General features: G+C 41.5%; 1 protein-coding gene across 2 annotated transcripts in view; it reads left to right on the top strand.

The window, feature by feature from the left end:
- The window catches only part of ACTA2 (actin alpha 2, smooth muscle), a 54,913-nt gene extending 38,005 nt beyond the window's left edge, over positions 1-16,908 (top strand). For both annotated transcript variants that reach the window (XM_063607793.1, XM_003810513.6), the window contains exons 2-9: positions 3,033-3,184; positions 4,597-4,725; positions 8,075-8,185; positions 10,117-10,201; positions 10,593-10,754; positions 12,284-12,475; positions 13,740-13,921; positions 16,616-16,908. In XM_063607793.1, the coding sequence (XP_063463863.1) occupies positions 3,056-3,184; positions 4,597-4,725; positions 8,075-8,185; positions 10,117-10,201; positions 10,593-10,754; positions 12,284-12,475; positions 13,740-13,921; positions 16,616-16,759 (1,134 nt within the window). In that variant the 5' untranslated portion in view covers positions 3,033-3,055 and the 3' untranslated portion in view covers positions 16,760-16,908. The remainder of the gene's footprint in view (positions 1-3,032; positions 3,185-4,596; positions 4,726-8,074; positions 8,186-10,116; positions 10,202-10,592; positions 10,755-12,283; positions 12,476-13,739; positions 13,922-16,615) is intronic.
- Positions 16,909-23,747: the final 6,839 nt, after the last annotated feature.

Genomic DNA, 23,747 nt, shown 5'->3' with positions numbered 1-23,747 from the left:
CTTAAAGCTCCCTTCAGCCTGGTGAGGCAAGTGTGATTGTGCAGCCAGCCCTGCCACCCCGGGCTGAGTTTCACTGCAAATCAAGGTTTGGCAGCTTCAGCCCAGACTGGAGTTTTCATGCTGAGATTTTCCTAGCATTTTGTGTTTCATGACTAAATATGGTTTGTATTTCAAGACCAATGAGCTGGGAACGGTACTGTTCTTTCCCCTCCCATCAACTCATTTTTGGCACAAGACGCACTCTAGTCAGTTGGAGCAAACCCCCTGACCCGGGTGCAGTTCCAAAAGCAGACACTCGAGCGTGTTTTACCTAATTAGGAAATGCTTTGCTCCAAACCGAACTGCTCATTCAGGTTAGAGAGGAGCTGTAAACCACTGAGCTGACTCTTTCCGGGGACACAGTGACTTCTTCAATGACAGTGCTCCTTTTGGACATTATAACATTCTTCCTAGATTTTCTTTTTCTTTTTCTTTTTCTTTTTTTTTTTTTGGCCAAGTAAAAAACATTTTTCTGCATTCTTGCTGATGCTGAGGGCCAGTCTACTTTTTCTGAGTATAGTCAACCCCTCCTCCCAAGCCATCACTGCCCAACAAAACAGTTATTAAAAATATCCCAGCATTCATGGTAACCATACCTTCCCATTTTCAGAGACCATCCTAATTTGAAATGTTTTATCCTCTTTTCAGCCCTTACTTTTGGTTTGGAAAATGCACTTAGCACATCCATAGAGTGCCTGCTTATCCCCTGGGGCTGGCTGCTTCTGACAGATACCCCAGGCTCTTAGGCTTCTTCCCTTTTGTCTCCTTTATAGTTCTCGCCTCTTTTCTAAAGCTTCTTAATCTGCTATGAGGGAAGCCAAATCACAGGAATGCCAAAATAATTCAGCATCTGGAAAGGGAAAAGAAGGGTGGGAAAGGAAAGGGCAAGCCATTCATGAGTCTCATGTCCATTCTTGCAAGTGGAATCCACACGTTGATTATTTTTATTCTAAGCCTGGAGCAGTGTGGAAAGAAAGCAAAGGTTAGAAACAAAGAGATCTGGATAATGAAAATAATCACACAGTGATAGTAATAATAATGATGATGAAATTAGTATTTATTGAGAACTTAGAGTATCTCTGCCACTATAAATTATTTTAAACACTTTAAAAAACCCAATCTCTATAAGAACTCCATGAGGTATGTCCTGATATCATTACTGTTTTATAGTAAGGAAATTGTGGTTTAGAGATGTTAAATAACTGAAATCACACAGCTTTTAACTGTTGGAGCCTGGACTCAAATCCAGGCAGTCTGACTTCAGAGTCTAAGCTCATAATCACTGTGATCTGAAATCTTTGTTGTCCTATATGTATCAGTTCAAGGCTCTTGGACAAGTCACTTCAACTCCTTAAGCCTTGGTTTCCTTGTCAGTTGAAGATAATATTACATGCCTTGACTTTAAAATATGTCATCTCAATTGCAGTTTTATGTTCTTTGCAAAGAGTTATTTTACATGAAGCACTGCTAAGGAAGTTTTAGGCCTTTGGCAAGATGCAGGTTTGATTTTGTGGAAATGTTTTGGCAGAACTCCAACTCTGTAATAGCTATTTTATTTCCCTACTTCTCAGACGTTTCCTTAAAAGAACTGCCTTTTTTATATGGATTTGGAGGTGCAATCAGTTTACCCATTTAGAAGAAGAAATTTTCTCAATTTGAAATCCTAATTGAGATCTCAATGCCAGGCAGATAACTCTGGGTGTCCTTCTCTTAACGGAACATTTCGACCTAATTGTGATTAGAAAAGTGGAAGAGGTCTTGAACTGGAAGCCAAGGGGTGGCTAAAGAGTACCTGATGTCTGGCTGGAGCTCTGCCTCTAATGCCCTGTGTGCCCTTGAGCAATCACTTCCTGATTTTCTTATTTGTGAAAATGAGAGCATTGGATGAAAATGTCCTCTAATATGCCTTCAATTTCTCAAATTTGTAAGTTGATAGGCTGCTCCAGCCTTTCTAATTTTATGAAAGGATCCAAGTATAAGATCCAAGTATAAAATGGGTTATTTAAAATTTTGTTTTATTACCAAAGAAATACACATTCAATATAGAAAATTTAAAAAATGACAGAACCATGGGAAAATAATTAAAAACACCTATAAAACCCACCACTTCATAATAACCTCAGTCAACATCTTGGTAAATATGATTAATCTTTTTGCAATGCATAAAAAATACATTTTTAATGAGATTTACAATGTTACTTTTTCTGACCTATTATTCTTACATAAGAGCTACCTTTTGCTTATCCTCTTACTCTACCTTTTTAATGGCAGTAAAGTATTCTACCATATGACATATAATCCATCAGGCTCACCCTCACTTGTTGGACTGTTAGCTTAACAGTGACTTTTATTAACGGTGGATAATTGCAGCCCCTAAAATTTAAAGCACCTTCTCAGAAAATTTTATTTCAAAGCTTCTCTGAGGGTAAAGTAAAAGTCCTCATGATTCAAAAAGATTTTTCCATTAAACACTTGACCATTTTAACATTTCTAAATTTTTACATGCTGCCTGTCCCTCAAAAATCTAGCTTTTTGAAAAAATTTCAAAAAGGTATAGCATATCTAGAAAAATGTGCATTTGGGTTGATACAGAGGAAAATCTAGATGCTTCTTTAACATAAGGTAGGCAACTTGTCTCTGCAAAGATCTGGTCTCAGACTCTGGATTTCCCATCTGTGCTCTGCAGTTTGTTTATTCATTCACTGGCTCTATCCACCTTTAAAGTGCTCACGAGAACACATGATATGCCAGTCACTACACTAAGGTTGTATCAACATAGAAGTCAGAGTTTCAGAAGTCAGAGTTTCAGCTTACTGAAAGCTTATAGTGTAACTAAAGTACTTCCAGATACATGCTATATTAGATAAGGGTCAGAGGATAGCACTAGGACACAGAGGAGGGCCCCCAAACCCAGCCTTGGAGGTGGGAGTTGTCAGGTAAGTGCCACAAATGCCCAATTACAGCTGAGGCTGCTTCCTCCCTGTTTTCTATAGAATCCTGTGAAGCAGCTCCAGCTATGTGTGAAGAAGAGGACAGCACTGCCTTGGTGTGTGACAATGGCTCTGGGCTCTGTAAGGCCGGCTTTGCTGGGGACGATGCTCCCAGGGCTGTTTTCCCATCCATTGTGGGACGTCCCAGACATCAGGTGAGGAAAATAATGATTGGAACATAACAGGACACAGATTAGGTTCCTCTGTGTTCATGTTTATCCCCAGATTGTCTATCTCTTTCTGCCCAGAAGTTATGTAACCTTGTTAAAAATAGACCTCTAATGATTAAGGTCCAGGAGTAAATGCCAATTTCACATATAATGTAGACAGATTATCTGATGGGCGTCTATCAGATACAAAGTCTGCCCCTTTTTCATGTCCTTTTTGTCTAAATATAGTCATTATCATCATCATCATCATCATCAAATCATTTCATCACCATCAGAAATGCTTATACATTATCCTGATGTATACCAAAGCTACTGTTTGGAAAGAAACTAAAATAAAAGTCCAGGTCACTTAACCATACAGGGCTGATGTTAGATGAAAGCAAGCATTGATACCAAATGCAATTTTACATAATATTAGCTGTCAACAAAATATATTTGGACAGCCGCATGGTAATTTTACACATTATGTGTAAACAAAGTATTGGTGGCATCACATGGTAAAAACTCAGTAATTTCATCTCAGAAATTCTCCTTCACATCAGAAATGTAGTTTGTGCATTGAGGCTATCTGATTGATGTTTATGCCTCTCTGCTTGGGATATATTCACGAGAATAAATAATAGAAACCTCTCCCAATGAATGCAGTCTGTCTGAATTCATTGATCTTTATGCAGTGGAGATATTCTGCACAAGCCGCTATTTTATGGGTCCATAGTAGCCATGGCTGTTTTGTATTTCTAAAATAGTCACTGCAGTGCAATTTAAAATCTAGTAACAATAATTTTTTAAGAACTTCACCTTAATGATTTTTTTTAAATGCAGCTGACTAATTTAGGCAAATGTCTTAACAGTTGATTGGTATGAACTTATCCATTAGAAATCAAGCCTCAAGTGGTTATTTGTAGATGCAATGCTTTTGCTTATAATAGTTAGAAAATAATGCTCATATTCTTTTGGGTAGGTGATGACTTTAAAAGTACAGTTTAAAGGATTTATAAGACACAAAATGCCATTTAACAAATATGTAAAATTGTATACATTCTTTCAACAAATAATTATTGAGTGCCACATATGTGCCATGCAATTTGCTATAGTGATGGACAAGACAGACATGATCTCTGCCCTAAAAAAGCTCATCAAGGAACATAGGAGATAAAAATACAAAGTAAAGTTGACTTTCCCCCAACATCTCCTGTTATTTGGAGGCAATTCAGGTCTTTTTCCAATCAACTGCAGAATTTTGCTTAAGAGCATAGTGGCAATGAGACTCAATATGTTTATTGTTGCTGATAATCAGAAGAGGAACTTTTCATCTCAATGATTTAACCTTTTGTGGCTTGGCTGTAATTGTAAAAGTTTTGGGAGATGCTGACTCATAATGTGTTGAACCTTTTTAGGGGGTGATGGTGGGAATGGGACAGAAAGACAGCTACGTGGGTGACGAAGCACAGAGCAAAAGAGGAATCCTGACCCTGAAGTACCCGATAGAACATGGCATCATCACCAACTGGGACGACATGGAAAAGGTATGGGAGGTTTGCTGCAGCTTGGGCCCTCAGGATGCATAATCCCTGTGTTCTCTGATACAGAACACCACACTACTGCTGGGGAAATAACTGGATCACATTGCTCAACTGTACTTTTACTTGTTAATGTTCATTCTGGGTTATTACCCATTGAAAAAAAAAATCCTTGTAGCCATAAAAAATGATGAGTTCATGTCCTTTGTAGGGACATGGATGAAGCTGGAAACCATCATCCTCAGCAAACTATCACAAGGACAAAAAACCAAACACCGCATTTTCTAACTCATAGGTGGGAATTGAACAATGAGAACACATGGACACAGGAAGGGGAACATCACACACTGGGGACTGTTGTGGGGTGGGGGGAGGGGGAGGAATAGCATTAGGAGATATACCTAATGTAAATGACGAGTTAATGGGTGCAGCACACCAACATGGCACATGTATACATATGTAACAAACCTGCATGTTGTGCACATGTACCCTAAAACTTAAAGTATAGTAATAATAAAATTTAAAAAAAAAAGAAAAAAAAATCCTAAAATGTTTCTTTAAAAAAAAATCCCTTGCCAGGCATGGTTGCTCACACATGTAATCCCAACACTTTGGGAGGCCAAGGTGGGAGGATCACTTGGCCCAGGAGTTTGAGACCAGGCTGGGTAACATAGTAAGATCCTGTCTCTACAAAAAATAAATGAAATTAGCCAGGCATGGTGGCACACACCTCAGTCCCAGCTACTTGAAAATTGAGGTGGGAGGATCACTTGAGCCTGGGATATGGAGGCTGCAATGGGCCAAGATCCTACTCCAGCCTAGGTGACAGAGTGAGATCCTATCTCAAAAAAAAGAAGAAAAAAATCCTGCAGGGCACAGTGACTCACACCTGTAATCTCAACACTGGATCACTTGAGGCCAGGAGTTTGAGACCAGCCTGAGCAACATAGCAAAACCCTGTTTCTACTGAAAAAAAAAAAAAAAAAAAAAAGGTTTAATTAACAGTGTGTGGTGGCATGCAACTGTAGTCCCAGCTACTCAGGAGGCTGAGGTGGTAGGATCATTCGAGCCCAGGAGTTCGAAGCTGCAGTGAGCTGATCATACCATCAGCTGTTGCACTCCAGCCTGGGCAACAGAGCAAGACTCTGTCTCTAAAGAAAAGGAAAAAAATGTCCTTGCCTATTAGGGTTTATTAACTGATTAGAGGATGATAGTTCTGTAGATGAGAAGAGTAGCCTTTTGCCACTGCAGGGAATTAATCATCTGTTGCTCATGTCAACTCTGTTGCCCTCCTAGGACAAGCAGTGCATGAGCAGCAGCTCAGAGAATAAAAACCCTCCTTTCATTTTCATCAGAGGCTGCATGGTTATCCCTCTCAGTGCAATACAGCTAAAGGGGCCTGAAATGCTGGGAGTAGCCTTAAACAGCCCATTCTTGAAAGGTTTTCATTAACTCACTCTAAACATCTAAATTAAAAATGTTTTTGTTTTAACTATAGTAAACAGGAGTGTAACATTGCAGATTTGGTACATTTCTGAATGCCTCTCCACACACTGAAGCACAAGAGCCACTGAAAAAAGCTATATGATAAATATTTTAAAAATTATTTATCTGTGTTGCATTACATGAGGCCTTATCTCCCAGACACTTAATAAAAGAGCTAATGAGAAGAAGAGCTAAATTCTAAGATTTTGATGTTTGGTCATTAAACATTACAGACACCAGTGATCAGAGAAAAAAACAGAAGAAATAATGAGAAAGTGACATACAAAATTTTAAATGCAGCAAGATATATCAGAATCACAACATCTGGCCTTTTATTTATCTATCGGCTCACTACTACTACTACACACACAATTTATCACTTAAAAGAAAAATACATAATGTTGTTAGAATTTATCAGCAGTAATGCTTCAAGCTCTGTCTTTCTACAAAAATTTCATATCAGTAGGTTTGCTTGAGGATTCTAGATTTGGTAAGACTGCAGTTTGCACAGAGAAAAAGATATCAATATCAATAGGAAAATATTCTTTTAGAATTTCTCCATGGAGCTGACAACATCTTAGAATGTATCGTCCTAGAGAGAGACTATTGGAAGAAAAAACTTTCCTTATTTCTAAAATTTAAATTCAAAGTATCTTCTGGTGGGGACGAAGAGAGAGAGAGGAGAAAGGTTGCTTGCTGTGACTGGCAGGATTTTTTGAGCAGTCTGCTGCTTTCACTCCACTAAAGAAACAAAACTTTCAGAAGTTTCATTTCCCTTCTATAAACCACAAATCCAAAACAAAAGAAAGTGGAATAAGATAGTCTTTAAAGCTAATCTTGGTTTTGCTAATTTATAAGCTTTCACCAGCAGTTCTTGTTTTGCTCTGTTTTGATTTTGAGTGAATCTCATATTCCTGGCTCTGGTGGAGAATTTTCATGCTTTTAAAGATTAATTAATTTAGTCCTTTTTGCAATGGTTTGTTCTTTTCGGCATCTAGGAATTAAAGAAAGTGCTCAACCATAAATAAATGTAGTTATGTCCAAAGTACCTTCACATAGACACACTATACACAGGTGTGGGCCTTTTGGAAACACCTGAAGGCCAAATGTCTGACTGTGAGTGGAAGATCCAGAGTGTGCTGATAGAGGAAGCTTTTCTCATCCCTCGAGAGCAAAGAGGGTGATGGAGGCAAGAGTCAGAGAGCCCTGTTCTCTTCTTCATGTACACTGCAGAGGGCAACTTCTCTAGAAGCATTAAAAGTGTCAATTAGGTTTTCAAGTAAGCGTCATTTATTCATATATACATTCGTCTTTTTATTTACAAAATTAAATCATTTTCCCATGAACATTAAAATGGGAAGAGAGAACAAAGAAAATAGAGTTGAATAATAATAACATTGATTCTGGACCAGACACTGGGCTGGACAATAACTCGAGGGTTACCTTATTTATTTACACAAAGACCCAATGAGGTACACACTAATTATTTTCATCTCCCTATTACCAATCATGAGACTGAAGCTGAGAAGGGTTAAAAACTTGCCTAAGCTCACACAACTAAGAAGTGTCCGAGCTGGGCTTTGAGCCCAAGGTTTGATCAAGGGTTGTGCCCTTAACCGCTACACCATCCTGCCTCACAGATCTGGGTTAGGGATTCTGCTCAGTCACTTAGTAGATGTGAATCCTTTGGGAAGGTACTTACACACTTTGAGCTTCAGTCTCTGCATCTATAAAACCATGGACACATGCATGAGTACTTGTAGCATTTCCTTTGGTCTTGGTTTCAAGTAGCTTCTGGTCCCTTTTTGGGAAATGCAGGACCTCATGACAGCACATCATTGTGTTTCTCCCCTGTCCCCCAACTCACTAGATCTGGCACCACTCTTTCTACAATGAGCTTCGTGTTGCCCCTGAAGAGCATCCCACCCTGCTCACGGAGGCACCCCTGAACCCCAAGGCCAACCGGGAGAAAATGACTCAAGTAAGTATGCTACCCCAGCACACAACACTTTGGGGTCTGGGGAAACTTCTGTTAGAAGGAGGCTATGCAGGACAGCAGAGAGAAGGCCGGAGCTAGGAGTCCACCAACAGACTAACAGCCTTCAGTGAACTCAGGGATCCCAAAGGACAGGAACAGCTTGAAAGTACTTGCATGTTTCCTGCAGGGACCAGCCCTTTGCCTCCAAAAGCAATAGGAAATTTAAAAGATTTCATTGAGAAGGGGCCACGTTTAAGTTATAATGTCTAAGGAGAAGTCACTTCAAAATGCAGCATCACATACAATAGGAATTTGGGTTCTAGAGTCAGACATATCTAGGTTTGAAAACTGGATCTGCCACTTATCAGTTATGTGACCTTAAAGAACTCCGTTAATTTCTCAGAGCCTCAGTTTCCTTGTCTATAAGTTGGGAGTAATATTAATACTATCATTTTTCCAAGGATTGATGTGAACATTAATGAGGTGAAATGACAGATGTGTATCATGGTTCCTAATAAACATCCAAAATATAGTAGTTACTATTGTCATTATTATTACTTGTTTGAAGCTAAAGACCTCACAATAGAATCCCATCCAGTCCACCAGACAGAGCTCTGAGTTTTCTAGTTTGGATGAGCTATTAAATAACAACATCTAGTGTCAATTCTATACTTGTTATGGTCAAGTACTAGGCTCAGCGTTTTACATTCATTGTCTCTTTAAGTTCTAGCAATGTGAAGCAGGAACTATGATTATATTGACTACATAAATGAAGAAATTGAGGCTCAGATACATTAAGTAATTCTCCCAGGGTCACACAGCTAGAACTGGCAGAGCCTGGGATTGATCCACGATCTTCCAGCATTGAAGAATCATAAATGTAAATAACTGCAAGGCCTTTTCCTCAGAAGAGCTCCTGGTGCTTGCACCAACCCACTAGCACTTGTTCTCTACAGGGGAACATCTGTGGGCCTGGGAATCACTGCGTGTCACAAGAGATATTGCTTCTGATGAATTATTGTTCCTGTCAGTGGTGTGAAGGCAAAAAAAAAATGGTTGGAAATTATGGCTCACTAGCAAATGATGTCAGACATTCTAGTTAACAGAGTAGGAAGGGTCTTACAGATGGAGAAATGAAGACCCACGGACATCTCCGGATGCACAAACTTCTCACAAGTGACCTGGAGGGGCTTGGTTCTAATCTTGTCCCTGGACTGCACCAACTGGGGCACTGACATTCTATATGGTCCTCTATTACCGTTGGGCCGGTCCTGTCTTCCAGGAATCAGGGCCTCTCCCACTGCAACCAGAATGGCCTCAGATTCTAGGGTTAGCATTGACCCAGCAACTACATAAAAAAGTGGAATAGATTAAATAGAACCTCAGACAAATCACAGAAATGGGGCTAATCCTAGCCAGCCTGAGCTTCAGATATAAAAGTTCTCTTTCTTTATACCAGAGAAATCGAAACCTGGATGTTGTCTTCTCTTTTTCTTCTGGCTTTGACATAGTTAACAAGCCCTAGGATGTCTGCACTGGGAAAATGGGAGATCTCATTTAGTCCAAACTCCTCCTCTGTTTATAGTTAAGAGACCTGGAATGAAGCCACTATTAATCAACTATTAGTTTGGTGACTATTAGTCAAAGCCAGGACCAGAGCCAGAAGCTAGACTTTCCTTTCCCCTGGCCAAACCTTGTGTGCACACTGCTTCTTCCCCTCCCCACCCTGTCAGGCCATTGATGTGATGGCTCCCCATTCACACCTTCGTTTCTCCTCTTTAACGTGACCAAGGCTGTTCTGAACCTCCTTACTTTGGCCTCCTCTGCCCAGAACAGGTCAGGCCCCTCTGCATCCATCAACCAGGTGTGCTCTCCTGACCATTCTTTGTCAGATGGGCACCTTCACTAACTCAGCTCTTTGGATTGCTTTGCAGATTATGTTTGAGACTTTCAATGTCCCAGCCATGTATGTGGCTATCCAGGCGGTGCTGTCTCTCTACGCCTCTGGACGCACAACTGGTAGGTGACTGGGCAGGACAGCAAGCTGGTCGGAGCGCACTGCCAGAGATGGGATTGAATGGTCATTAACACGTGGGGGTGACGGACTGGAGTTGAGTTAGAATGGACATGGCTGAACCCAGCCCTAAAAGATCTTCTAGTGTTCAAAATAAGCCCTTGATCTCATATTTCTAGCAGAACTTTTTTCTACTGTTTTCGTCTTCCTGTTCTTTACTTTTTTTCATCTTCCCCGAGCCCTGTCCCACCTCACCTCTCCTATCACATGCCCTGTTTTCTCTTTTTAAATAAGAGGCTCGGAAATTCCCTCTCCCCCAAGGCTTCCCTCTACTTGGCCAGCAAGTAACCACATGCCAGCTGCCATGGTGACTTATCACGCCCAATTGTCTCCCAGGCATCGTGCTGGACTCTGGAGATGGTGTCACCCACAATGTCCCCATCTATGAGGGCTATGCCTTGCCCCATGCCATCATGCGTCTGGATCTGGCTGGCCGAGATCTCACTGACTACCTCATGAAGATCCTGACTGAGCGTGGCTATTCCTTCGTTACTACTGGTGAGGCCTGTGGGAGATAAGGGGGAGAGGGGAGCAGTGTGTTGCTCAGTAACTTCCAGGACCATCCTCACTATCCAAGGAGATGATGGGATGAAGATTTGCAAATGGCAAGGCCTGGCTCTAATGCACAGAGCAAAGCACATCTTTCTTTGCTGTGTGAAGTTGCAAAATGATTACACTATTTCCTTGAGGAGAACAGTTATAGACACTCAGTGTTATGCATTAGTCAGTGTTGTATAATTGATCTTTTTTTAATCCCCTCCATTAGCAAATAGAAGAAGATTGTGCAGAGACTGAAGATGGCATGGTGTGGTGATTGGCAGGAGACATTGTGATAGGACTCGAGTCCCAACTCTGCTACTCAGTAGCTCTGTGAGCTTGGACAAGTTAACCAACCATAGTCTCTTTATTTGTAAAATGGGGATAATAATAGATCCTATATCACATGATTGTTATGAGTATTAAATGGAAGAATGCATGTGGAATACTTGACACAGAGTAAGCATTCAATAATTGTTAGCTATTAACAGTGATACATATTAATAGCTAACACAGTGACATATGTGTATTCAGATTCTAAGCCGGTGCACCCAGTCCTCCCTCGCAAGAGGAAGGTGTCAGCATTGCCAGAAACATTGTATGTCCTCAGTGCTGGTGGCTCCAGCTACCTGTCCTCCCCTTAGCAATTTGGTATTGTCCAAACATTTAGGTTTCTGAACATGTCTGAGGCTTATTTTATGCTCCAAATTTGAGGCTTGAGACTTGAACCCTGCCAATGTTAAAGTCTCCACTTGCAATATGAAGTTGAATAATTGCATTCCTCCTCTGCTCCCTACAAAGAAACCCAAGATGCCTGTAAAAGGTTCCCAGAGCCTCAGATATAACTAATAGCCTAGAAATTCAGAGAGCAGAAGTCTGAAAGGTCTCTCCCTGCCCACTTCTTCCATATCTCGTTCAGTATGCACCACTGAAACCTTCTGGACTAGGCCTGGTCCTGAGACAGCACCACCTCTTTCCTGGAGGGTGAGAAATGTGCCAAAGGTTTGAACTGCTATCTACTGGCCCAGGCAACAGGATCTCAGACTTTTCAAAAATTGTGAGGCCCCTGAGGAGCTGATTCAGCATAAGATACCCTGGTTAACTGAAAATACAATATAACAAACTTTCTGTCATAAAATAATTATAACACAGAGTAGTTATCCTGCCCACCCACCCCAAAAAATGTTATGGTACAAAAGGATCCCCTACTGTGTGCCTTTCTCTAGCTAGCTCATTTTATTGTTGTTATGCATTTCCCAGACAATGCATGCTGAGGGCCTACTATGCATGAGACACTGTCCTGGGAACAGAGGTGGTTCCCTGGTGGCCCTACTATGTCATTATCATTGTTGATTTTGGATTGCAGACTATTGAACTGACACATTTTTTGATGGCACATGTCTTGAGGGAGAGACTGCAGTAGGGCAGGTGAATCTTTGCCACCTGTGCAGACCCTAATGTTTGCCACAATGTTTGTATCTGGTTGACAGCTGAGCGTGAGATTGTCCGGGACATCAAGGAGAAACTGTGTTATGTAGCTCTGGACTTTGAAAATGAGATGGCCACTGCCGCATCCTCATCCTCCCTTGAGAAGAGTTACGAGTTGCCTGATGGGCAAGTGATCACCATCGGAAATGAACGTTTCCGCTGCCCAGAGACCCTGTTCCAGCCATCCTTCATCGGTAGGCAACAAACGCCCTTTTCCTGGGAAGGGGAGTCATTGTCTTCTTCCATATCAAGCCAGCCTCCAGAACATGGAGACAAGTGACGGTTGCCCCAAGACCAAAAGCATTTCTAAACCAGAAAAAGGGAAAGTGCCACATTTTCAAGGTGAGAAGACATAATGAGGCCAGGAAAGAGGTTTTCTTCCTAAGAAAACACTACCTATGTTGCAGTTAAGCCCAAAGCATTCATGGTGTATGATGAAAGAATTAAATAATGCCTGTGCTTTGGAGACAGTGGAAAGGGTAGCAAGGGTGTGCTGAATGCTGAGAATTCGGGAATGCTGGGGGAGAGAAAAATAGAAGAGCACTCAAAGTGAGTCTGTTCCTACATTCACATTGTCTTGGAGAGACAGGTTTGCATAGTTGTTTACAGAGGCAGGCTCTGAGAGGGGTGAGCCTGGGTTTCAGTCTTAGTTCTCTTGATCTTGGGAAAGTCACTTAACCTCCCAACTAGTCTCCTCATGTATAAAGTGGAGACTGTAATATTACTTATGTCCTAGGATGGCTGTGAGAATTACAGGAGATAGATAAAGAGCACTTAGCCCACTGCCTGGCAAAAGCAAGCATTCAATAATTATCAGATATCACTAGTAATTAATAATCAGGTAGTGCTATTGTTAACGTTATCATTACATCACAGCACTGCAGAAGATGAAAGGGCACCTAGAGGTTTTTTGAAAACACCTGCATCAGAAATTAACAAAAGTCCAGACCCCCACCCCCACCCCAAAAAAATGTTAGCAAGATTGGAAAAACGAGCCTTTTCCAATAGGATAAAAAATAGAATAAGTTTCCCTGATAATCCAGCCCCATTAGCTTTGGGGGCTGGGGCAGATGCAACGTAGCTGTTAACTGGAGACCTGGGAGAGCTCTGAAGAGTTGTTGCAACATTGGCTCAGCGTGGAAGCTTTGCAGGGAATCGGAAGGCTTCACCCCTTATTTAAACCACATGGAGTGAGTAGTGAGTCTATTAAAAAATCAGTGATACCTGTTGTAGCCCGCACCTCAGGATGCTGCAGCAGGCCTTCCTCATTAGAAGGCAGGCAGGAAGACATAGAGCATAACAAGGCCCTTTTGTCTCTCAGACAGGTGGTTCCTAGATTATTATGTCTTCCCAGCCTCAGTCCACTGCAAGATCATCCAGACGTTCAAGTATGGTCTTCCATGTCTAGCCTGGGTTTTACTCTCCACTTAAGGACCATGGCCTGTGTCTCTTTTCCAGGGATGGAGTCTGCAGGCATCCATGAAACCACCTACAACAGCATCATGAAGTGTGATATTGACATCAGGAAGGACCTCTATGCTAACAATGTCCTATCAGGGGGCACCACTATGTACCCCGGCATTGCCGACCGAATGCAGAAGGAGATCACGGCCCTAGCACCCAGCACCATGAAGATCAAGGTACTGTTCAGTGACAGACCCAGTGGCAATGTCGCCAGCAGTGTCAGCCCTATAACCACAGATAAGAACTCTTCAGAGACTGTATTTTGGTGACATGCAATTGTGGGTTTTAGGGGTAGGTAGTGGACACAAATCTCATATTTTACAGGATGTAAGTCAATCTAGTTCATAAGAAAAATTGAGTTACTTTATATAAAATTTGATCTCTATTTATCCTTGTCTATCAGCTACTTTCAGTAGCTGCAGTCAAGGTCAACAGAGCTCCCCACATGCTCATCTCTCTTTAAAATATGCATTTTGTTGTTTTTCTCGACACAAAAAATAGTGCATCATGCATGTAACACATTTTTCAAAAATACAGATGACCTAGACTTATTTCTGAAGAACTTCAAACACTGTAGATTTAGGAGGAGCTTACACTCTTCCTCCACTACTAACCTCAATCCTGTGGCCAAGAATTCAAATTTTATCCTCATTCCTCTGTCTAGCACATCTTTTGGTACAGGTGCTCAAAAGCACAGAATGACTCCAGGATGACCAAGCTCAGTCCCTGAGCCACCCAGGACCCCTGTATGTGGTGTGAATGTTGAGCCCTAGTGAAGGGAACTTGGGGATTAAATGGAGATAATTCTTTGGAGGCAAACTTAGCCTGTGGCTGGTCACTTCTCAAAGGTTATTATCACTCTCTGAAGTCAGAAGGCCACACTTGGGACCCTCTGACCCATGTCACAGGAAGTAGAGGGGCAATTCTAGTGCAGTTCACACACGTGGGTATTTAAACAAATTCTCTCCTCTTTGCACTCCCTTCTGTTGTTAGAAGGAGTATGCAGCTAACACTAGAGAGTGTGCTAGACTGAAACATGCACACTTTCTCTCTCCATGATAGGCTCTGGCTAGTCCTGCCCTAAAAGACTTCAGCATGAGAGAAGAGAGACTGTTTTCCAACAGGGTTTGTGTTTCTTGGATGCCATTCTGATCAGCTCTTACCCCCCTTACTTCCACACAAGAGGGAGGTGAATGAAGCCAGTAGCTGGGCTCACTACTGAGTTGATCTCATGAGGGTCGATAACAGAAAGAGGCTATTGCTAGAGTTGGGCAGTTCCTAGTTCTCTAAACTTGGTTTCTTGAATAGAAATGAATGTGAAACTCTGGGCCCCGATGTAATGAGATAGTATAGAGAACCAAGAAAAACCTGGGACAATAAGATGATAACATTTGGCAAAAATGAAACTGGATGAGAGACCTATGGGAACTCCCATAGAATTTGTCATAGGCTGTTCTTGCGTTGCTATAAAGAAATACCTAAGACTTGGGTAATTTGTAAAGAAAAGAGGTTTAACTGGCTCACAGTTCAGCAGGCTGTACAGGAAGCATAGCTCTAGCATCAGCTTCTGGGGAGGCCTCAGTCTCAGAAAGCTTCGAATCATGGTGGAAGGCGAAGCAGGGGCAGACACCTCACATGGCAAAAGCAGGGGCAACAGAGAGGGCAGGGGTGGGGGGAGGGTGCCACACACTTTGAAATAACCAGATTTCATGTGTACTCGGAAGAAGAGCTCACTTATCACCAAGGAGATGTCCTAAGCCATTCATGAGAGATCCACCCCCGTGATCCAAACACCTCCTACCAGGCCCCACCTCCAACACGGGGGATTACATCTCAACATGAGATTTGGAGGAGATATCCAAACTATACTAAATTCTTTACAACTTTTCTGAAAATCTAAAATTGTTCCAAAATAAAAAGGTTATTTTTAAAACCAAACCAAAACATAAAACCACCTGGGAGAACCCAGGTTTGAATATCAGATCTGACACTGATATAACCGGTGTTACCTGGGCCAGTTACTTAAACTGTCTCAGCCTCTGTTTCCTCATATGTAATATGGGAGTAATTTAAGACTTATTCTTCAAGATGTTTATGAGAATCAAATGAGATAATACATGTAAAATGCTTAGCATAGTGTCTGGCATATAATTACATGCTCAGTAAATATCAGTACTTTGTATTAAGAAGTAAATGCTCAGAAGATAAAGATTAAACTGGTTAGCCAGTTTTCACTGTTCTCTGTGCCTAAACCATTCATTTATTTAAGAAACATGAGCATGCCTTGCAGGTTAGGCCTGTGCACTGGGAAAGGCCAACCAGTGCAGCTTAAGAGGCACCTATTGCAAGGGAATGTCCCCAGCAGGGGACCCTGAGTCCCCCAATGTTAAACAGAGCATCTGGGTGAAAAGTGGTAGTTCACTTCACCACGTGGAAACACATTTGTATACTAAGTCCTAGCACAATTAAAACTTCTCCTTTGAATAGGCTAGGGTTTGTTTCTACAGAAAGTGTGTCGTGTTGAATTCTGAGGCAGAGTTCATGGAAATCAGAGGCATTGCCAGGGTTCTTAAGTGGGGGCCATGGCTGGATTTGGAGCCAACTTTCAGTTTGCTCAATAATGTGGTCGAAGAGTTACAGGTGAGAAAAACGAATGTGCTTACTGAAGAATTTCTAAATCCATGGCTCCCTCTGGCGGTCCTGCCAAGAACATGACACAATTAGGACACAATTGGCATCTAACAGACAAGCCTGTGTCCCTGCTGAACAAGAAACTAGGCCATGGTAGAACATCCAAGCTCTGTCCTACGGCACTAACGACTGCACTAATGATGACATTAATGACCATTCTTTTTCATCTTGACTGACAGATCATTGCCCCTCCGGAGCGCAAATACTCTGTCTGGATCGGTGGCTCCATCCTGGCCTCTCTGTCCACCTTCCAGCAGATGTGGATCAGCAAACAGGAATACGATGAAGCCGGGCCTTCCATTGTCCACCGCAAATGCTTCTAAAACACTTTCCTGCTCCTCTCTGTCTCTAGCACACAACTGTGAATGTTCTGTGGAATTATGCCTTCAGTTCTTTTCCAAATCATTCCTAGCCAAAGCTCTGACTCGTTACCTATGTGTTTTTTAATAAATCTGAAATAGGCTACTGGTAACTTCTTGCGTTGGCCTCCGATCCATTTGTTAGGTTGACCTCACCCGTTACAGGATGGCTCCCTCTAGTGGTCCAGCTGAGCACATGGCAATTAGGATGGATATGTTTCTCAGGCAAAGGGTAGAATCACATTACCTGAAGTGGGGAGCTGCACTTCGGTTCTGTAAAGAGGAATAATTTGAGAATACATTGGAGATTTTAAAAAATAACATGGATTAAAGTGTATCAATGGGATAATCTACAGTACCTCACAACTTGCAAAGTGATTATATTACTTTACACTCATAACCCCAGTACTGGTAACCTGATGGGTGAAAAGAAAATAATTACACACACACACACACACGTATATATACACATATACACACATATATATGTATGTGTGTGTGTACATATATATATGTATGTGTGTATATATATATGTGTGTGTGTGTGTGTGTGTGTGTATTAGAGATAAGGTCTCACTCTGTCACCCAGGCTGGAGTGCAATGATGTAATAATAGCTCATTGCAGCCTTGAACTTCTGGGCTCAAGCAATTCTCTCCTCTTGACTTTCCAAAATGCTGGAATTATAGGCATAAGCCGCTGTGCCTATATATCTTAAAAGTCATATCTTGTATATTAAAAGTCACACACACACATATAGATACATTTCCCATACATATACACATATATATGTGTGTGACTTTTAATATACAAGATATGACTTTTAATGCATATACTATGTGTTAAACTTATATACATATATATATACACATACATATATACATATAGAAACAGGTGGTCTGACTTTTATGTTTATTGAGGGAAACATGGATTTTTTTAAAAACGTTGAGAAACACTGCCTTAAAATCTCACTACACATCTGGACCATCTGTTTCCCTTCTCTTGATCTATCTGTCTTTGAAAAGGATACTATGGATATATTCACGCCAGAAGGAATGAGAGAGAGAACAATACTTTCCAAGGACCATTAGCATCAATCATCAGGTAAGGGTTTTACACATATCATCTCTCAGCTGTTCTTCACAACTATCTGGGGAAGTATTATCAGTGCACTTTATAGATGAGGAGACAGAGATTGCTCTAGAAATGCAATGGGATAGGAGAGCTACCAACTTCCATTTGGCCTGAAAGGCACAAAGATATAAAAAAATACTGACCCTGCCGTTCAGGGTCTTAGCCTCAGAGCACTCCTTGCCCAGGCTGTTCACCATCCTCAGTTGCTCCCAAGCTGGGAGCTGCTTGCCCTCCAGTGCATAGTGTGTGTCGGCAGCCACTGGTTGTCCTGAGAAGTTAAGGTGGCTCTGTCTGTGGCAGCACCTCACTGCAGAGACCTCCAGGCCCAGGACTGAGTGTCTGTTTGGTCTAGAAAACCCGAACTCCCCTAGTCTTCTCTGGCCCTGTAACTTGCAGATAATTAGGATTAATACTACAAATAATAAGAGCTGGGATGTACTGGTGCCTGCCATGACCAGAGCCTGAATCAAGCTCTTTATATTAGGATCCCATTTTCTCCTACAACAGCCCTGTGAATTTTGCCTGACTTTAAAAAAAAAATAGAGATGGGATCTTGCCATGTTGCCCAGGCTGGTCTTGAACTCCTGGGCTCAAACGAGCCTCCCACTTTTTGGCCTCTTAAAGTGCTGGGATTACATGCGTGAGGCACAGCACCTGGCCATTACTGCCTTTTTACAGAAGAGTAACTGAGGCTAGCAGCAGCCCAATGTCATGCTGCTGGCAGAAGTATCAGCTTGCTCCTTCTTGTGCTTGGTTCCCAATTCATATTTTTAGCCATTAGGCCAGCATTTCCCAAAGAATAGGCTACATGGACCAACCTCATCGGAAGCTCATTTTAAATGGGTAGAGCCCTGGGTCACATCTAACACCCGCTGAGCTAGAATCTCTGGAGCTGAAGCTGGAAACCTGAACTTCAATCAGATTTCCCTGGTGATTCTTATGTACATCAAAATTTAAGAACCACTGGAATATGATCGAGGGAAATCTTCCAGCTGCAAATTCATGCTTGCCATGCAGGGGCACCTCATAGCCACTAGATTTAAACTTAAGGATTAGTGTGCAGATACTTGCCACCAGATCACTTTCATAATTGAGGCAGAAATCACCAACCATTGCTGTCATCTCTACAGGGTTTCCTTGGAGTAAAACTGGTCTGCTGCACTGCTGTACTTCATATTTACCACCAGGCGGCATGAGCTCCTAGTAAAGTAACATTCTTGGAACAGCTTCTCAGGCTGAAACAGCCATGCCCAGAGGCAAAAATCAGGCAAACCAGAACCACCCACTGAATACGCATTAGTGAAATGTTAGCTCCTTGTGAGCCACTCAACTGCAGTGCCTAAGCACCCTCCTCCCAGTCGTCGATCAGTAATTCATCCCCTGATTCCACGAGATGCCCAGTGACTTAATAAAGGGCTGGGCTTTGCACAGGTGGCTGAGTCCCCTTCATGAGCGTCACACCAATCTCCAGAGGAGACAAAACCAGCAACATACAGGTTTGGCAGCCTTCTGAATCCTCTTCTCTCCTCTAACAATAGCAAACCAGACTCTCAAAGGAGGGGAACATCCTTCTATGACTACAAAATTTTCCTATGACAGGCTTTTGCAACTCTGGAGGACAGCATGGGTTTCTAATGACATTAATTCACATCATGCAGATATTACTGTGAGCAGATGTGTGGGAAGAGGCATTATTTACTTAAAAATAATCCTCTGTTGTCTTGGGAGGCCGAGGCAGGCAGATCACCTGAGGTCAGGAGTTCAAGACCAGCCTGGCCAACATGGTGAAACCCCATCTCTACTAAAAATACATAATTAGCCAAGCATGGTGGCACGCACCTGTAATCCCAGCTACTCAGGCATCTGAGGCAGGAGAATTGCTTGAAACCCGGGGACAGGGGTTGCAGTGAGCCAAGATCGCGTCATTGTACTCCAGTCTGGGCAAAAAGGAGTGGAACTCCGCCTCAAAATAATAATAATAATAATAATAATAATAATAATAATCATCATCCTCTGTTGTTAATGTGGTATCATTTGTGCAGCTAGGAAATTCTCTTTAGAAGAATTTCTGACAGAACAGCCTGGAGAAGAACGTCTGACTGTAGTTAGGGAGGAGGCTGTCTGGACCAACACACACTTGCAGGCAACCAGAAGCCATTGCTGCAGCGCAGCTCAGTTTATTCAGAAAGAGACAGCCAAAAAAAAAAAGAGAGGGAGAGAAAATGGGGCAGCCTGAGACAGGGTTCTTCCTTATCAGAGTATGAAGTAATGTTTATTCCTGGGAGAGCAGAGTCAACTTAAGTAATGTCTGAAGAGCACTATGAGCTAGGACAGAGAGCAGTGTCAAGGAAATAGAACTAGGCAAGGTTCTGCCTGGATGGAACCTGCAGCCAAGTGAGGAAGATGGGCACTAAATAAGCAGTTGGGTACATTGTAAGGGGTTCAAAAGAAGAATTATATGGGGTACTGGCTTTTATAGCCATGGGCTCTAACTTGAGCCAGGGGCTCAGGAGAGGCTGCCTCCCTGAGAAGATAGTGCTTAAGCAGAAGCTTAAAGGGTAAGAATTGAGTAGACAAAAAAAAGGGCTGGGGGCTAGAAGGGGTTAAGGTTTGGGAAGGGAAAGTAGGACCTGCATGGGATGTGTTCCAAGCAGAGGCCCAGAGATGTAAGAGTGCTGCATACCTGGGAAAAAGAGAACCCCAAAGAACTGGACCACACACACAAGTGTGACCATGACTTCACTACAATTTTCCAAAGTAATATTCATAACATTTTTTCTATGAAAAAATCAGACACCAATTTCAAGCAATGGAAGCAATGTTGAATGAGAAGTATGGCATCTCTGGACCATCTGCTTTTCCTGAGCATTTCACCTTTTAGGTTAAATTATTGCTTTTCCTGAGCATTTCACCTTTCAGGTTAAATTATTCATCTCACATCTGGGAAATGAACATGCAAACATCGCCACCTCTCAGTCTAATTTACTCATGGAGGCTGTAGCTCTCCCAGAATGTCCTCCTTAGAGCAATTTCTAGCCCCTTCTTGGCTAAAGGGAATAAAAATGATTACTATCTGTCTGGGTTTGAAACAATGCTATCCTCAAGGAAAACTGATGATGGAACAGGCTTCCGTATCGTGAGGTTAATGACAGTTTTCCAGAGGCCTAAAACTCAGGGGTCCTTAAGCAGATTTCCTTATCCTTGGAGAAAAGTATGTGGTATTGCAGACACACCACATCAAAAGGTGTTCTTTTTATACTCTTCTTAGTTCTTGCCTTCTGTTTCTTTCCCTGTACATTTAGTTTTGAGCCTTAGTCCTCTGTCCTTTCATTGAATCAATTATTTTTCTTCCTTTAAGACCTCTCTGCATATGCCATAACCTGAAATTCCCTACAAAATGACCTAAAATCATGTAACTTCAGGCCTTCCTTTAAAAAAAAAATGACATCGCCTACTCAGGCAAAAATATATTAAACAAGTAAATTCTATTTTTCAAATTTAACATGAGCTCTTGCTCTTAAGACTTAAAAAAGTCCGTGATTTCAGAGAGATGCCTCAACATAGTATTCTTCCTTATGAATGCTTAAACCACTGACTTTGATGGGAAGCGAGAGTAGTATTCTAAAGTGCCATGACTAGTGCCTTTTGTTGGTTGCTCTCTCTTTGTATTTCTAATCCTACCCAGCTGAAACAGCTGACCTGACTATCTTTGATAAAAATAAATTCTCCCTCTAAACATGGTGCTAGTGACCTTGATAAAGAGTCAGGACAGGTGTCCCACAACACTAAGAGAGTGACTGGAGTGAGTGAATTCTGGAGGCCTCAGACATCTTCATCATCAACTTTATTTTACTACTGAAATTTGACTTTAGAGGAATTAAGCTGATCACATATTGCTCTGTCAAAAGGAGAATGAGATGCTACTTTACATTTACTAGGATGGCTGTAATAGGATGTAGAGAAATCAGATACTTTATATGTTGCTGTTGGGAATATAACATGGTACAGCTGTTGGGAAAAACAGTTTGGAGGTCTCTCAAAAACCTAAGCCTAGAGTTACCGATAACCCTGCAATTCCACTTCTAGGTGTAGATCCAAAAGAATTGAAACAGGTACTCAAACAAATGCATGTACATGCATGTTTATAGCACTACTACTCACAATAACCAAAAGGAAATGTCTTTTTGGTTATTGTGCCCATTAATGGATGAATAAACAAAATGTCATCAATATCCATCAATGGATGTCCATCAATGTCCATCAACGGATGAATAAACAAAATGTGGTATATACATAAATGGAATTTTATTCCATAAAGATGAATAAAGGACTGATACATACTACAACATGGATAAACCTTCAAAATGATACGTTAAGTGAAAGAAGCCAGACGCAACAGCTCACATATTGTACAATTCTACTTGTATGAAATATCCAAAATAGATCCATATAGAATGCAGATTGACAGTTGCTAGGAGCTGGGGGGGAGAGGGAGGGAAGGGGAGCAACTGCTTAGTGGGTGATATGGTTTGGCTGTGTCCCCACCCAAATCTCATCTTGAATTGTAGCTACCATAATTCCCACATGTTGTGGGAGGGACCCAATGGGAGATAACTGAATCATGGGTGTGGTTCCCCCATATTGTTCTCGTGGTAGTAAGTCTCACGAGACCTGATGCTTTATAAGGGGAAACCCCTTTCACTTGGCTCTCATTCTCTCTTTTCTGCTGCCCTGTAAAACACGCCTTTCGTCTTCCATCATGATTGTGAGACCTCCCCAGCCAAGTGGAACTGTGAGTCCATTAAAACTCTTTTTCTTTATAAATTACCCAGTCTCAGGTATGTCTTTATCAGCAGGGTGAAAACAGACTAGTACAGTGGACAAGGGATTTTACTCTGGAGTGACAGAAATCTTTTGGAACTAGATAGGGATGGTGGTTGCACAACACTGAATGTGCTAAATGCCACTGAATTGTTCATATTAAAATGGTTAATTTTAAGTTATGTGAATTGAGCTTCCATAAGTTATTTTTTAAAAATAAAAAACATACTGCCTTGGAAAGAATCAGTTGATTCACATGCCTTATTTCTGTAGGTAAGGAAATTAAATTTCCTAAAAGTGATATAATTTGCCCATGGTCTTTCCCAAAGTCAAGAGCACAGCAAATGTCTTCTAGTTGCTTGCTTTGCTTTCCTTGTCTGTCAGCCTTTATATTAGGAGGAAACATAATTGAGCTTTTTTTCTTTTTAAATCAATCTGTAAATGCCTTTTTCTCTTGGAAAAATTGCAAAGGAGAATTTTTAAACCTCCTCTTCAGGCTCAAGAATATGAATTCACCATGCATTCCATTGGTACATCTGGGACCCAGTGAGACAATGAATAATTCATGTAAACAACTGTAATTTTTCACTGCCATCTCTTGTTTACCTGATAGAGACGCACGGGTAATGCTCCTTGATTGAGAAAAAAAAATCTAATTATCTCCATTTGGTTTTAGAATGTCTTGTCGTCGAGATAATGTCAAGGCATTTACTTCAAACAAACAAATTAAATAAATCCAGTCTGCAATGCTCTTAATCTACCTTCCCTCCCCCAGAGTCCTTCTCTGTTTTTTCCTCTCTTGTCTTCTGCATCTCCTATCCCCATCCTGAAGTCCAGCAAGCTGTAGTGACAGACCTTAAGAGTATCACAGGCTTCCTTTCTAAATAATATTCCCTTCCCTGGATTTTCTTTCCCTTTTCCATTTCTCTGTCTGGTTATTCAAACATATACAGGAATATGGATTTTACTAAGTCCTTTAATTATAAAAACATTACAAAA

Source organism: Pan paniscus, chromosome 8 (genome assembly GCF_029289425.2).
Source record: "Pan paniscus chromosome 8, NHGRI_mPanPan1-v2.0_pri, whole genome shotgun sequence".
In the NCBI taxonomy this organism is placed as follows: domain Eukaryota; kingdom Metazoa; phylum Chordata; class Mammalia; order Primates; family Hominidae; genus Pan; species Pan paniscus.
Note: the sequence above shows the minus strand (reverse complement) of the source record. Positions and strands in the feature narration are given on the sequence as shown.